We start from the raw sequence: 14,574 nt of genomic DNA, 5'->3' as shown, positions 1-14,574 counted from the left end.
CAGTTACAGCACTGAATCAGCTCTGATATCAGCAAAACAGTCGAAGAACATTATATACCTGATAGTGTGCATCATTATATTTGAGTTGGAGATGCTGTTTACGCCATCTCATTTTCTCTGTGCCCATCTCACCACTTTGTTCTGGCTGTATGCATTTTATTCTCTTATTTGTTTTCTCTCATGCAGCTATTTCTTTTTGTTTTTGGTTCTTTGTTTTTTGTGCTTTCTGCTTTTCCTCGGTTCACTGTAGTGTGTTTTGCCTTTCAAGTTTAGCCATGAAATTGGGATTGCAAAGCAGCAGACAAGCGGTATGAATGGCAAAAATCAGTCTGTTGGATGGATGGACGATGGGTCCACCTCTTTGGTCCAGTCTCAAATATCAAAGAATTGTTAAAGGGTTTGCTCTTGAATCCAGACTTTGCAAAACGCAGTTTCAAGATCATGTAGCCAAAATCAAGGATCCTCTATGTGTCACCTTTTTTGATTGCTATAGCATATTAAGAGCATCTACTTTTTTTACAGACTGGAATATCTCAACAGCTACTATTGGATGAATTGCCATCAAATTTTCTTCAGACAGAAGACAGTCAGATGTTTCCCAGACAATGACTGACTGACTTTGTGGTTCACATTTGTTGAGTGGACTGTCATGAAATTTGATACAGATATTTAGGTCCCCTCAGGATACATTGTACAAAATGCAAATATTGAAAAACGAATGTCTTTTTTCATCATCCTCAGTTGTACTTTGTGTTTAATGCTAATGATTCGTATCAATGCTTAAATGCTAAACTAACAGGGTGTACAGGGTAAATATTCTACTATCTATTCATGCTAATTAGCAATATGAATATGCTGATTTGCATGAATAATAACATGCATGGCAGGCAGCATGCATAACAATATATTGACATGCTATCACTAGCATTTAGGTCAGAGCACCCCTGTGTTTAAGTATGCCACACAGTAAACCACACAGAGCCACTGGCATTGCTGTAGACCAGGCATGTCTAAACTATTCCATAAAGCAGGCATGTCAAACTAATTCCATAAAGGCTGTGTGGCTGCAGGTTTTTATTCCAACCAAGAAGGAGCACGCCAGGCTGGAATCAATTAATCAGCTGATCTCAGTCTTCAGCTGATAACTAAGTGATTCCTTGATGTTGATTGGTTGGCCTGGTGTGCTACTCCTTGGTTGGAACTAAAACCTGCAGCCACGCGGCCCTTTATGGAATCGGTTTGACATATGTGCCATAAAGGGTCGTATGACTGCAGGTTTTTGTTCCAACCAATGAAGAGGTCACCTAATTATCAGCTGAAGACTGAGATCAGCTGATTAAATGAGTCCAGCCTGGTGTGCTCCTCCTTGGTTGGAATGAAAACCTGCAGCCACACGGCCCTTTATGGAATAGTTTGGACATGCCTGCTGTAGACTTTTAGTTTTATTGATCCATAATTGAAAGTATCTGTATAAATGTACCGTAATTCAATGTTAAGACTGTTTGAGAAAGCATATTATTTTTTATCATGACTCTAGAAACTCAATCCATAAACATTTCTGAACTGATTATTGTCCGTTCTCCTTGCACAGCCTCTATTAGTAAAAAAGGCAGAAGCTATTAAAACCTGTTTAGTTATTATATTACCATGGGAATCTTTTCCATTGCTGCCATTCAATGTGAATGTGACCTGACCAGAGCAGAGGTAGAGCTGAGGCTTGAAAAGGAAGGGTTAGAGTGATCAAACCTGAGCTACATCTGACAATGTCAAACTGAATGTAAGGATAAGCACTTTTGATTCAAAAACCTCAAATCAAACAAATTAAACTCCCACAAAGCTCATAGTGTGGTTACAGACTTTTAGTTGTGTCTACATGTGGGCAGTTAGTCTATATTTGGTCAGGTTATGTTTCTGCTTGATGTCTCTGACTGTGAAGAGATTCACTGCTTTGTCATTTTTTGTTCCTGTGGATAAAGCAGATATTCACAGCTGAATTTATTGTTCTGTTCCAGATGAGCACTTTTTAGTGAGAATAAATGTGCCTGTAATCTTGAAACAGTGCTGATCTCAGTGTCATCAACAGAAAGCGCTGTTAATTGTTAAATTGTGTGCTTGGGACTTGACTTCAGATGCATTTTCCAAGCCTCTGTCCTCCTTCATGTTCTTTTACCACTCATATTGTAACCAATCCTTTGTCTGTCTCATTCCCATTTATCTCCCTTTATTAGAGGTTTAGTCATGTGAAAGAAGTGTCGCCCCCTGTTGGTGTATACAATGACCCGCGCTGTGCCCTGGAGCTGCTGAAGAAGACCACAGGAGTCAAGAAAAGCCCATTTGGCATCACCGCAGTGCGCTTCACTTCCAAAAAATGCTCCACACCAGGTCGGTATGTGTGGTTGTGTGTGTGCTAGTCTGTGCTGTGTTCAATTTGGATGCTATTCAAAGTGATATTCCTCTTTGATATACAAGTAGACACATTTTACTGATGCAGCCCAGATGTAGCATTGTTATGTTTGTGCAATTGACAGAAGATGTCTGATATGATATTCATATCCTGTCAGATATTATTGGCCTATGGAGTGTCTTGTTCATTTCAAACAACCGATGTTCTTTAAAAGTTCAGATTTTAATGGACATTATGTTCACTCAAACGAGTAATTATTAAGAATAAGTATAACTTTGCAGCTCATATTAACATTTTGGAATGAACTAAAAGAGAATTATTGTGCAAAAATGGTTATTGTGCACTGTGTGTGTGTGTGAGAACTGCTTCATGTTTGTGAAGACCTGTGCCCGTGATCTTGCAATTGTACACTCCTGCACCTCCAATATTTGCATCCTTGTACTGAGCTCTCTTTTATGTGAACATGAATAAATGGTTGAAATGTGTAAATCCTTATACAGTATTTTAGAGTGAAGTCTTAGGTTAAGGTTAGGGTAAGATAGGTTTAGGTTAAGGCTAGGGTACGGATTAGGGTTAGGCAAGTAGTGGTTAGGGTTAGGGTAAGTCTCCAGGAAATGAATGAACCATTATGTTGTATTTTCATTATTATCTGTTTTAATCTTACACATTTAATAGGAGATCTAAATATATTTATAAAAAATAAAAAGTAATAAGCAAATAATTTTTATTGCTGAGGTTACAAATATTACATTGTACAGCAGCCATTTATGTAAAAAAACCCTTCTGACTTTATCACCACGCCAACAATTAGAATTGTTTTTGGAGTCTCAAAACATGACTCAGTCAGCTGATGTTACAGGTCTTTCTCCATTTTTAAAAAAAATGTTTACCTCATGAGACATCGGGCAGAAGATGTACTTGCATTCTTTGCTTCATTGTTATTTTTTTTCTTAATTTCTGACTCTAATTTTAGAAGTTATTATGTTAGTGACAGGGTGGTAAGGGAATTATACATACTATAACGCTGACACAGGCTCAAGGTTCTGGACTCAAATGCATGACTCAGACACTTAACTGAAAACAAAAGGCTCCAGGCCGATTTATGAACAAACTAAGGAAGCTTTCAAAACAGTAGAAACTCAGGGTGCAACAAAAGTACAACAAAAATACAAAGGTGCAACAAAAAGCACTGAGGATATTCTCAGGCAACATGCAAACAAAAGACTCTCTTCTCAATGCAAGGTAGACTGACAAGTATCACTGGGTAGCACAAGACAATCTGGCACAGGACAGGGGAAACGCAGACAATATATACACGAGGTAATAAGAAACAGGTGAAGACAATCAGGGTGGGGCAGACAATCAGACAGGCGGGAAACACCAGGAAGTCAAGGGCCTGAAACGAGAGGAGAATTAGTTTTCACAGAAGAAGAAGTGCAAGACACAGACCAGACACCAGTGAACAACACCTCAACAGACCCGACGAGACATAACACATACATACATATATACATATACATACATACATACATAGTATACACACACACACACACACATATATTTCTGTATTTGTATATGTATGCATGTATATGTATATATCTCTAAATTGCTTGTGAATGTTTTCTTAAACTGCAGTATACGGGGCTTTCTCAGACTCTGCATTATTAGATATGGAGAATCAGTCTTCAGTGTTTTTGAGCCTTTTCTTTTCAAGCTGTTACCAAAGCAGGTGTTCACACATGCAGGCATGGCACTGCACTGTTGAGAAGACAACAATTAAAATAGCAGAAACACACGAGTGTCTCCATATGAAATTTTGTGAGGCGCAGGTGTAGTGCATGTGTTATTTTCAGCCTAAGTCAACACTGTATGAAGTCTGCACACACTGCCAAAAATGAAAGACACTAAGCCAAAGTTACACCTACGCTGCATGTGTCTGATGTCTGTGTCTTCTGCGTAGATTGCTTTGCATCGTGGTGACGGTTTGGACAGAGCTAATGGGTGTTAGGGAAAATAAGCACTTCAGGATCTGGTCTTGAACCATTTTATTTGAGGACAGTGAAAGGACTATTTAAAGACATACTTTGCACAAATACTCACAATAAGCCCACCTTTCTGTGCCCTGTGCAGGTCCAGGGTCCTACAATGTGTTCGAACATGGATTAGCCCGGGAGAGTTTTAAAAAGGCATTTTTAGAGAGAACCAGGAAGGGAGGCTTTGGCTCCACTGCTCCACGCAGCTGCATCTTCCACAACAAGGAATCAATAGAGGCCCCAAGTCCAGGACAATATGAGGTAGGACTATGCATTTATATAATGATTCCTTTATTTTTCTTTCTGTCTTTAGAAGTCCTGATATGAATTAGGCTGAAATATAAAGCTTGAGGATCTCAGAATAGAGGATGTATGGATTGTAAAGCCCCTTTAGGCACATTGTGTATGCGATACTGGGCTACATAAATAAATATTGACTCAATATAAAGTTCTATTACTACTTGACAGAAAACATTCATATCTTTATTGTAATGTGTGTGCACATGTGTGTGAATGCTGTTTGCTTTCAGGCAGAAAAGAAGACAGAGGAGCACTACAAAAAGCAGAACACTGCGGTTTTCAGATCAGCCACAGAACGTCTGACTTTATCACAACTGGCCAAAGTAAGTGTCTTTCTCCCTACTCCGTCTGGCTCTTTGGCTCCTAGTTTCCCCTAAATTTGTCTTTGTCTCAGTTGTTCCTAACAACATGTCTTTATTATAACACTGTTGAATCCTGCTTAACAGAAAAGTCTAAGATGGAGTAAAGCAGCATTACATGCCAAATTCTTACTTTCATAAATGGGCCATCGCAGCGGTGGCATCTGACCCACTATGCCAAGGGTCCTGTTTTTCAGCAGTTGATTTTCTTTGACTGCTTCTTTCCTTCTTTTCCTCTTCCTCATAATGCTCATTTATGCTGAAGAAAACAGGTCACAATTCATGATAATTAGTTTCTCTTTGCTCTCCCATGTTCTTTTCCCTTTTGCTGCCATCTTTCTTGTTCCTCTCTCTCACACACTTTCCCGACTTTATTCCTCTCAAACGGATGTTAATGTTAATCTAATACAACATATTTTATATACCTGACTCTTTTCACTTCTAAGTATAACTTCACTGAATTGTATTTCAAAATTTTGCTTTTTTATTCGAGTATGCCCTAAAACTAAAATAAAAGCTTTTACTTTTATGTTTATGACTATAATTACATTTCATATTGAAATATGTTACAGAGAGATGTTCTATTAAGATATCATGGTATTTATTAATACCGGAGTAGTGAAAAGAAAGTAAAAAACTGAGTATTTCTATGACCACTGGGCATCAATCTTAAGGCAATGATACACAAGAGTGCCTGACAGAGACCCATTTATCGAAACCTCAGAAGTCTGCTGACTCCTTCAGAGTAACTTTTCAATCAGTGACCTGAATTTTAACAACATTTGTCAAAGAAGTGAAAATTGATGAATCTTTATGGAATTACAATTGTTTCAATATTATTGCACCAAATCTCTCAAGTGTCAAATGAAATACATCTAACGGAAAGAGAATAAAAATATTTTGAAACCAAGAAATGACCTCAACAGCCAAATCTACACTTCATCATAGAAGTGCCCCTTTGGATTACAATGTTATCCACTTTCATTTCACTTGCTGAAGTTTCTATTTTGCTGTCACTTTTTTCAGGTATGCTGCCAGGATTTTTTGAATATATGTTGCCGACATTTTCGTTTTAGTTTGTGGGGGGAAATTAATTGTTGCACCACTTGTTGCACTGGCGGCCCATTGACCTGTTAGCAAAAGACAAGCCTCATTGATTACAGTGAAAGTTAAGGTCGCAGCAGTCAAAATGCATGCAATTTAAGTGTAGTTGTTTTGTTTCATATTATTTCTATTTAGCTGGATATTGAAAAACTTGAATTCCATAGTATACAAAAATAATTGGAAGTGCAGTGTAAATTTACGGAGGTTTCACTATCTTATCTGTTCTTATCTAAGTGAATCAGTTTCAAGCTGCTTGCTATGAAGTGGTGAATATTGAAAACACTGTAAATTCAGTGACTGCCATCTTTCTATGCCTGTGTTTTATATGATTGTAACTATTTTTAGATGTTTTGCAAAGACCCTTTTCTTCACATTTTTACATTAATTAACACCAGCATTAGTAGTCCTGAATATTAATGTCAACAAAAGAATAACTGCAACAAATGTGCTACATTTGTAAAAGTGACAATGTTTGAATTGTGAAAGCTGGATTTCTTTTCCCTGTGTGACACAGGATGGTGTTTACTTGCATGTGAATAATGTGCTAATGAAGAAAGACTGAGAAGTTGGATGTGAGGGTTAGCGATTGAATCTTACTTCTAGTATTGAAAAAGTGTTCCAGGTGTTTGCTGCAGCATTTTAATATTCAAGATACACAATGTGTATTTTCAAGTACCCTTCTGGGAACCAGCTGCTGTTTACTCTGATTAACTCCAAAGGTTAGAAGTGTTATCTAAATCTTGAGGCAAAGGTCTACAGAACTGATCTTAACACTGCAAACTACACTGCTCTCTGGAAGGACAGAGTTGAAAGGGTAATTCGGCACTTATCACAGAGGGCAGGAAAAAGAAGATGTAGTGCTCCACATTACTGGGCTTAGTTTGTCATCTTGTAGTTTTCATGCATATCTCTCACTCGGTTATACACTTGGCTGATATAACTAACTTCCTCACTATAGCAGGTGTTTTCATTCATTTAGGTAGGTATGTATGCAACACATTCACTGGAGCCATATTTTGTTTGTTTGTTTGTTTGTTTGTGTGTGTGTGTGTGTGTGTGTGTGTGTGTGTGTCCATGTATTTACTCATGTTGTGGGGACAAGTGCCCATGCTGTAAATCATTACATTTTAGGGCGAAAACTTGGCGTAAGGTTTGGTTATGATTATGGTTAGGAAATATGATAATAATAATAATAATACATTTAATAGCACCTTTCTACTTTACAAGAAAGAAATCACATGTATCAAGTCAGTACTTCACGTAGAGAAGACAGAATAGACATAAAAACGGATAAGAAATCAAATAAGATGGAGAATAAAACTCACTTGATAATGGTAGTAAAAGTAAGATAGAATAAGGATGAAAATGAAAATGACGACAATGCATATAACTGCAAAATAAATGAATAAAATGTAGGTAAAATACATTACGTAGAAAGCATAAAATCAAGTAAAATGCAGCAATTTAGAAGAAGCGCAGCAGTACGTAAGTGGGAGGCAAAGCACAAAAGTTTCAGACCTGTATCAGCATGTCATAGCTAGTTAAAGGCTAAAGTGAGGAGATATGTTATTAGCTTTCTTTTAAAAATATTCAGCGAGCTGGCTACTCGGTGTGTTCCAAAGCTTTCGGGCGTAATTGACAACGACTACATCCCAGATTTTCTTTCAGGGAAATCAAATTTCTCCTCTCCCCTACCATGATTATGAAAAACAGGTTGCTAGTTTAACCACAAAAGAGAGGAGGGGATTTTCCACCGTGTATTAAATGATCTATAAACTGTTACATCTATGAAAAATGCTGTTATTTAAAAGTCTTACTAATGAAAAATCCCATTTTTGAAAATTATGTTTCACAAGTTGTAACAGCTGAGCTTAGGTCTCACCAGGCCCAGTATTTATCAGTCCTCACCGTCCGGACACAGAGTCCTGCTGGTTTTCATTCCTGCTGTCTAATCAGGGAGTGATTTACACCTTGGACACCAAGTGAATGCAATTAACTACCTGGTAGGATATAAAACCAGCAGGACTCTGGGTCCAGAGCAGCAGGATTGAGAACTACTGCCCCAGTGAATTAGGATGGGAGTCTGTGTACAGGTGTACGCGTGAAAATATCACCAAGTACACCTGCATTACTAGGTGAGCATACTAATATTATAGTACATCAGCCATCTCTCAAATTCTCTTGCCTTCCTACGTAGTGAGGTCAGAGGTCAGGGTCAACTTCATCTTCCACTCCCCTGTTCCACCCTGCTGTGCCCAGCATAGTCCAAACATAGTATCATAAAATTAACTTCATAGTGAACAATATTGGTTTTGCAGGGCAGGGCGCGGCGTCTGCTGCAGGTTTTACACTAGTTTTCCTTTTTTGTATGGCAGTTTGGACAGACTTAGGCACCAACTTTTGTGTATTTATACATTTGCATTATTGTTAATGTTACATTGTTTATGCATTCAGATAATGTGAATCACTCACATTTTGTGCATACCACAAATGAACCTAGGCAAGTGTGATGAGTCTCATTAGGAAAGCTGAAAATTCTGGTGCTGATCGCCTCTGTAATAGTCTCAAACTCATATATCTGTCTGCACTGTTTGCCATTTTTCATGACAATGGCTCCGTGTAGTTTTCTGTCAGGCTGCAGTATATTGTGCTGATGGATGATTTGCCTCTCTCAGAACTCTTGGTGTGCTAAATCCTAATGTAGACAGTAGAACGCTTGACAGCCATACTATACACAGTCCATGTAAGGTTTGTGTTTCACATTGTCATGCAGTGATACAGTGGAGCTACTGTATAGATCTGGATGTTAGGGGCCTGCAAGTTCAAATGATCAATGGTAAACCTTCATTATATGCCAAGCACACAGGGTAATTAAATATTTAACAACGGCTTTAACTTGGCTCAATTCCCAGCAGCAGTACCTCTAGCCTGATTTTGTGCTCCCACAAACATAATTGGCCACAATTGCAGGTGGGGAGCTGGCGAGGTAGAGGTGAAAAGAAGCGGCTGGTGGCACCATGTGTCACGGAGGTAGCACATGTCTGCCTGTAGCCCTCCTCAGGCAAACAGCAGGGTTAGCAGTGACGAGGACTGACGCAGGGCTTGGACTTGCTAAACTGGGAGAAAATGGGGGAAAAAGTGCAAAAAAGCTAAAAAGAAAACGATAACTTATCGAACTGTTCTTTATCCTCCCATTTTCCCTCCCAATCTCACTCTTTTCTCCTTTCTGGGCAGTACCTGTGAATGCTCTAAGGAGAAGATCTGAGGCCACTTGTAATGGCTCCACACAGAGCCTCCTTTATGACCAGTTAATGAAACATCACCCGGGGACGTCTTAGCTGTAACAGTTAGCCACATGCCGTGCAGCAGCCTAGGCTGTATCCCTGGTAACGGCCCCCCACTGGGACAGATATTAAAACTGTCTAATCAGGAAACAATCACGATCACGAGAGGGGAGTAAGACAAGAAAGAAAAGAAAAAGAACAAAGTCAGAACGCAAGTCTCTATTATTAGTTTCATGTTTGGAAATTCATGCCTTCTGTACTTTGACATAAAAGCTTCATCCAGCGGTAGAGGTCGACATTTAGTGGAGAAATTATTCACACTGCATGACTTTTGAAATCAGCAATGTAAAAGATGTACCAAGTCAGTTGAAATGCCAGAATCTGTCTTGTGGGCTTCAGCAAACGCAACGGGGAGACTTGTTATCTGCCTTGCAGGAGAGATTTATTATATTATTTGCTCTGTCTTTGCTATTAGCTGCTCTGCTTTTTATTTTCCAGATCTTTTGTTTCTTGCTGTTTGTTCAGTTTTGAGGCAGGCCAGTTTATTTATTCTCTTTAAACTGTGAATTTCAAATCTGTCTCTTCCCAGATCCACTGTACAGTATAATGATTAGATTGCCAAACAGTGGCTGAATACATACTGAATAACAGGCATGGCATGCTTTATTTAGGTTGATTTTTCTTATCTTCTGGTGTGCTGTCTTTCAAAGGATGCTTAAATTTCTGACAGTCTAAATCAAACACAAATCAACTAGTTCAAATATTTGAAGCTATGTCAGATCTGTACTTTAGCTACAGGTCTGGATCTGATAGGAGTTGATTACCTGTCTGTGGAGAAGAAAGAATCAGAAACATTGTTGAGAAACGATAGATCTGAAAGGAGAGATGATTATAAGTAGAGTGTATCTTAAATGAGAGTTCTGTAATCCAGTGCTCTTTTCCAGCATTATGTCTCCTGATCCCCAGCTTTCTTTCTCTTGTACAATTCTCCTTCTTTCTCTTCTTTTCCTTTCATCCATCTTTCCTTCCTCCTCTTCCTCCACGGTCCCTCCTCTCCTTCTCCTACCTTCTCCTCCCTCCTCCTGGCCAAGCCTTCCTGATAACGACCTTTCTGTTGCGGAGGTCGTGGGATACCCTTAGGCAGCGCAGGAAGAGAATAAGTATGGAATTTAATTTGGACGTATGTTTTACCCGGAGGCAGTGGAATTCCTCTCTCATCTATAGATCAGTGAAATATTGCCCTGTCCCTTGAAACGACAGGAGAGAGGTTTGACAGGGCGTTTTGTCTGTCTGTCAGTCAGTTTTTACTAATACCATTCTGCCTTTCGTCATCTCAGTCGATTTTGTTCTGTTGCCAATTGTGTCAAGATTAATAGAGGTCTTGATGGATGGCTATTGTTATGCTCAGTGAGATTGAAGGATTGTGAACAGCAAGGGCCTTGGTTCAATAATGAGGTGTTAGCAATAGTGAATGGTGGGCAGTGGGTTAAATTTGTAGTGTAATCCATTGAGATACTGCACTGAAATGATTTTGGAACCTTCGGTACACAGGTTTATCCTGTTAAACATATATAGAAATATAATAACAGTATATTAATAAATTCAACCGATGCTTCAGACTCCCAATGTTACACCACTAAGGCAGGTAAGACATCCATCGAAGACGAAGCAGAGACACAGGTTTCTCCAACAGTAGTCACGTCACTTCCCTATAAAAGTACTTTAAAGCAGCAAGGGGTTGCCGCCGCCACTGTTGTTTCCATCACAACCATGACTGGAGGCGTGCTGCTGACGTGGGTAACAGGGCGAGGAGAGAGAATGTGGCTGCTGCTCTTGTGAGTGCAGTGCTACCCTCTGAGTTCATTATGGTGAGACTTGTATTTAAACTTGCCACTGCTGCTTGTTGCGTGACCATGGCAACCACAAAAAACACACAGAGGAAAAGGATGCGGTTTTCTGAATTATACTTGAATAAATATGTCAATCAACAAAAAACTGTCTGAGAGTAACATCAGCTTTGAAGTATGATTTTCTGATGTCGCAGGGCAGCAGAGGCAGTAGTAACGTCTTTACTGACTATCAAAAACAAAATTGTGTCATGCTCATAAACTGTTTTTCTGTCTGGTTGTAGTATATTTACATACCCACGGTTCCCATCTGATTGAAACAAATGTAAGGAATCAACAATGGTGTGCGAAGAAGGGTTGAGGTAAAGTGGCACTAAAACAACACTACATCACAATGTACAGTATCATAGTGTAAGAGTAGTATACTAGCATAAGTGAGTTCAATCAAAACACAGTATGGGTTTTCTCATAAGTTTGGTAAGCAATGCTGTTTAAAATATTTCATATAACATCAGTTTTATTCTGATACAAAAGCAAAATATTTGACAATATAAAGTTCTTAATATAAAGGTCTGTTCACTCCAAGTCATTTTAGACTGATGCAACCAAGTAATAATGTCTCTGCCAGTCAAACAAATGTCAGTTTATCTACACTAATATCTGTTACACTGACAATGAACAACACTTCGAAATTCTCCTTTCTCAGTGTGTAACTGGCTTGATGGAATCAGACAGACAATATTAAAACATGTTTTTTATTACATTTACCACCGATAGTGATTGGAAGCAGGATTCATAATACACCAAGAGTGTGAAAATAATAATGAAAACAAATAGAAAAAGGAGGCACCCCCACAACTGGAGACATTTCCATCTTTCACTTGGCAACTCTCGCTGTTGTTTGTGGAGGTGATACACAAACTTCCAGTGCCATGGCAGTATGAAAGATGTTTTTACAGTTACTCACTGTACACTTGGGCTTTGTAATTTTTCACAAATCTGGCAGAAAATAAGTCAAGTGCCAGAATTACAGCAATTTAATTGTGAAATGGTCGAATGTGAAGGTGGAATTATGCATCTGTATCAGGTGTTGCTGTATGTGACGTAGCTCCGTAGGTACACAGAGAGTTCAGCTATTGTTATTGTGTACCTAATCGAAAAAGTAGCTTCAGTAGAAGCTGTGTGGGTTATGTGGAGACTGGACTGTTTTCCCTCCCCTTGTTTTCTAGTGCCAGTTGTATTCTTGAAAGTCATATACAATATAAAAATCATATTCTGTAGTCACTGTATTGTATTTCTGGTCAAGCCTCACAGACAGACATCATTCATAAGGCCTAACGCAGTCAACAAAAGCCTCATTAATGTCAATTACAAATGGAAAAACACCACATTGCTCTCAGAAAAAGATAGCACACTCAATGGGCCTGGGGAAGACAGACAGAGAGGAGAGATGAAACTGAATGAAAGAAGCAGTGGGAGGGAATGAAGGAGAGACAAAGAGAGAGAGAGAGAGCGTCTCTGTGTATAATGTGTAATTATCTATCCTATTAGCTCTGGTTGAGATAATTAGAGTGTTTGCTAAACATACATTTATCAAACTGAAGAGCAGCATCACCTCCCTGCTCTGCAGAATGAACTGAACTACAAAAAATCCAAGAGGTGAAATTATACTCTAAATGAAAGGGGGTGAGGCAGAGGGATGAAAGATTAAAGGACAGAGAGAAAAACATAATGTAGACAAAGATAGAAAGAAAGACGGAAGCAATAAGAAGAAGTGAGACATTTCTATCTCTCTAGAGAGATAAAGATGATAAATAAATAAAAGCCATTTGAGTCAGACAACGAGTATGACAGCTACATGGAGGGTAATGCCATGGGCAAGATACTCTTGAAGTATCTGGAATAGGAAAATATGCAGTGGCCCAGTCTTTGTCACTTATTGACTTTTTGTCTCTGTGTTTCATTGCATTTTTATGATATATCCTTGGACAGCTAATGGCATGTCATGGTGCAGCCTCTATTAATGGGAGACAAGGGAGTCGGGTGATGAAAGAAAGGAACAAAAACAGGAAAATGGAGTTATAGATTTGATATGGATTTTACTGTCAGCTGTCAGGGTAATGATGATGATGTGAGTCCCTGTGAGGATTTGAACGCAGTCACATGCATAGACTAGCACACATATAGAGACAGCAACCTGCTCAAAATCTGCCCAATACACACACAAATATAGGTATATTTATGCAACAATACAAAGAATGTACATACAGGAAACATATATGCATGTGTATAACTACATATATATTGTAGTACCGCATACACTGGAGGCACACACGTGCCCAATTAAGTGACCGAACAAGAAGTGCTTAGTGACACTTCTACCCTGAGGCATCAGACAGTATCTCTCCCATCATGCTCTGCTCAATATTCGCCTGAACAATTCATAAACGTGATGGATAGAGAGATTTGAAGATGGGAGGGAAGAGCAGAGGAGTGGTGCTGTCATATTCTGTTGCTGTGCTGACTAGTCTTTCTGACAAGAGCTTTTTACTCTCATTGTCTTTCTTTTTGTTTTTTCTTGACCGTGCTCACTTTCTTTCATTTGCTCTCAGCTATGAAGAGACGAGAATAAAAAGGAAATGGCAAGCAATGCTTCTGATTTTGTGCACACCAATCAGTCACTTTGTTAATGTATAAATGTGGCCACTTGCCTCTCTGTCAGCTGATTTACCCAGCTAGCTACCTATCACCACTTGCCGTAAACAAAAAGTCACAGTGAAACCGTGTTTCATTTAGTTTTACTCTGCTATTTAAGATGATATTTAAAAGCCACAAGCAGCACTGCTCTGTATGCACTCAGTCTGGGCAGTCTGGGCATTCAGACTGAAAACTGTGCTGTCTTAATAAATCACAAAGGACTACAATCTCTGCCTCTAAAATTTGCTTTGTCTTTTGTTTAATTACACAGTAAGTTACTGGGAGCTGAGAGTGATCATCGATTAGCTTGCTTACCCCTGGGAAGGAGCCAAAGAGTCATTCATATTTCACCCTTTCAACAAAATAGGATTATCTGTAACTCCATTCTCTCTAGCCCGTGGACCCACCATCAAACAGCACACTGGCTGGACCATGGGAGGTAACTCAAGAGAATCAAACAAAATGCTCTTAATGTAAAACACATGAGCCAACAAGTGCTTGCTGACTTGTGGCAGGTTTTAACAATGCCGTCTCAACCCAGTATTT

At 39.0% G+C, this 14,574-nt stretch overlaps 1 protein-coding gene across 1 annotated transcript in view; it reads left to right on the top strand.

The window, feature by feature from the left end:
- stpg2 (sperm-tail PG-rich repeat containing 2) overlaps positions 1-14,574 on the top strand; it is a 58,284-nt gene that overhangs the window by 17,147 nt on the left and 26,563 nt on the right. Inside the window, exons 8-10 of the mRNA XM_041937967.1 lie at positions 2,229-2,382; positions 4,535-4,698; positions 4,968-5,060. Of these exons, the coding sequence (XP_041793901.1) occupies positions 2,229-2,382; positions 4,535-4,698; positions 4,968-5,060 (411 nt within the window). The remainder of the gene's footprint in view (positions 1-2,228; positions 2,383-4,534; positions 4,699-4,967; positions 5,061-14,574) is intronic.

Source organism: Chelmon rostratus, chromosome 5 (assembly GCF_017976325.1).
Source record: "Chelmon rostratus isolate fCheRos1 chromosome 5, fCheRos1.pri, whole genome shotgun sequence".
Lineage (NCBI taxonomy): Eukaryota > Metazoa > Chordata > Actinopteri > Chaetodontiformes > Chaetodontidae > Chelmon > Chelmon rostratus.
This window is presented reverse-complemented; position numbering and strand designations above follow the sequence as displayed.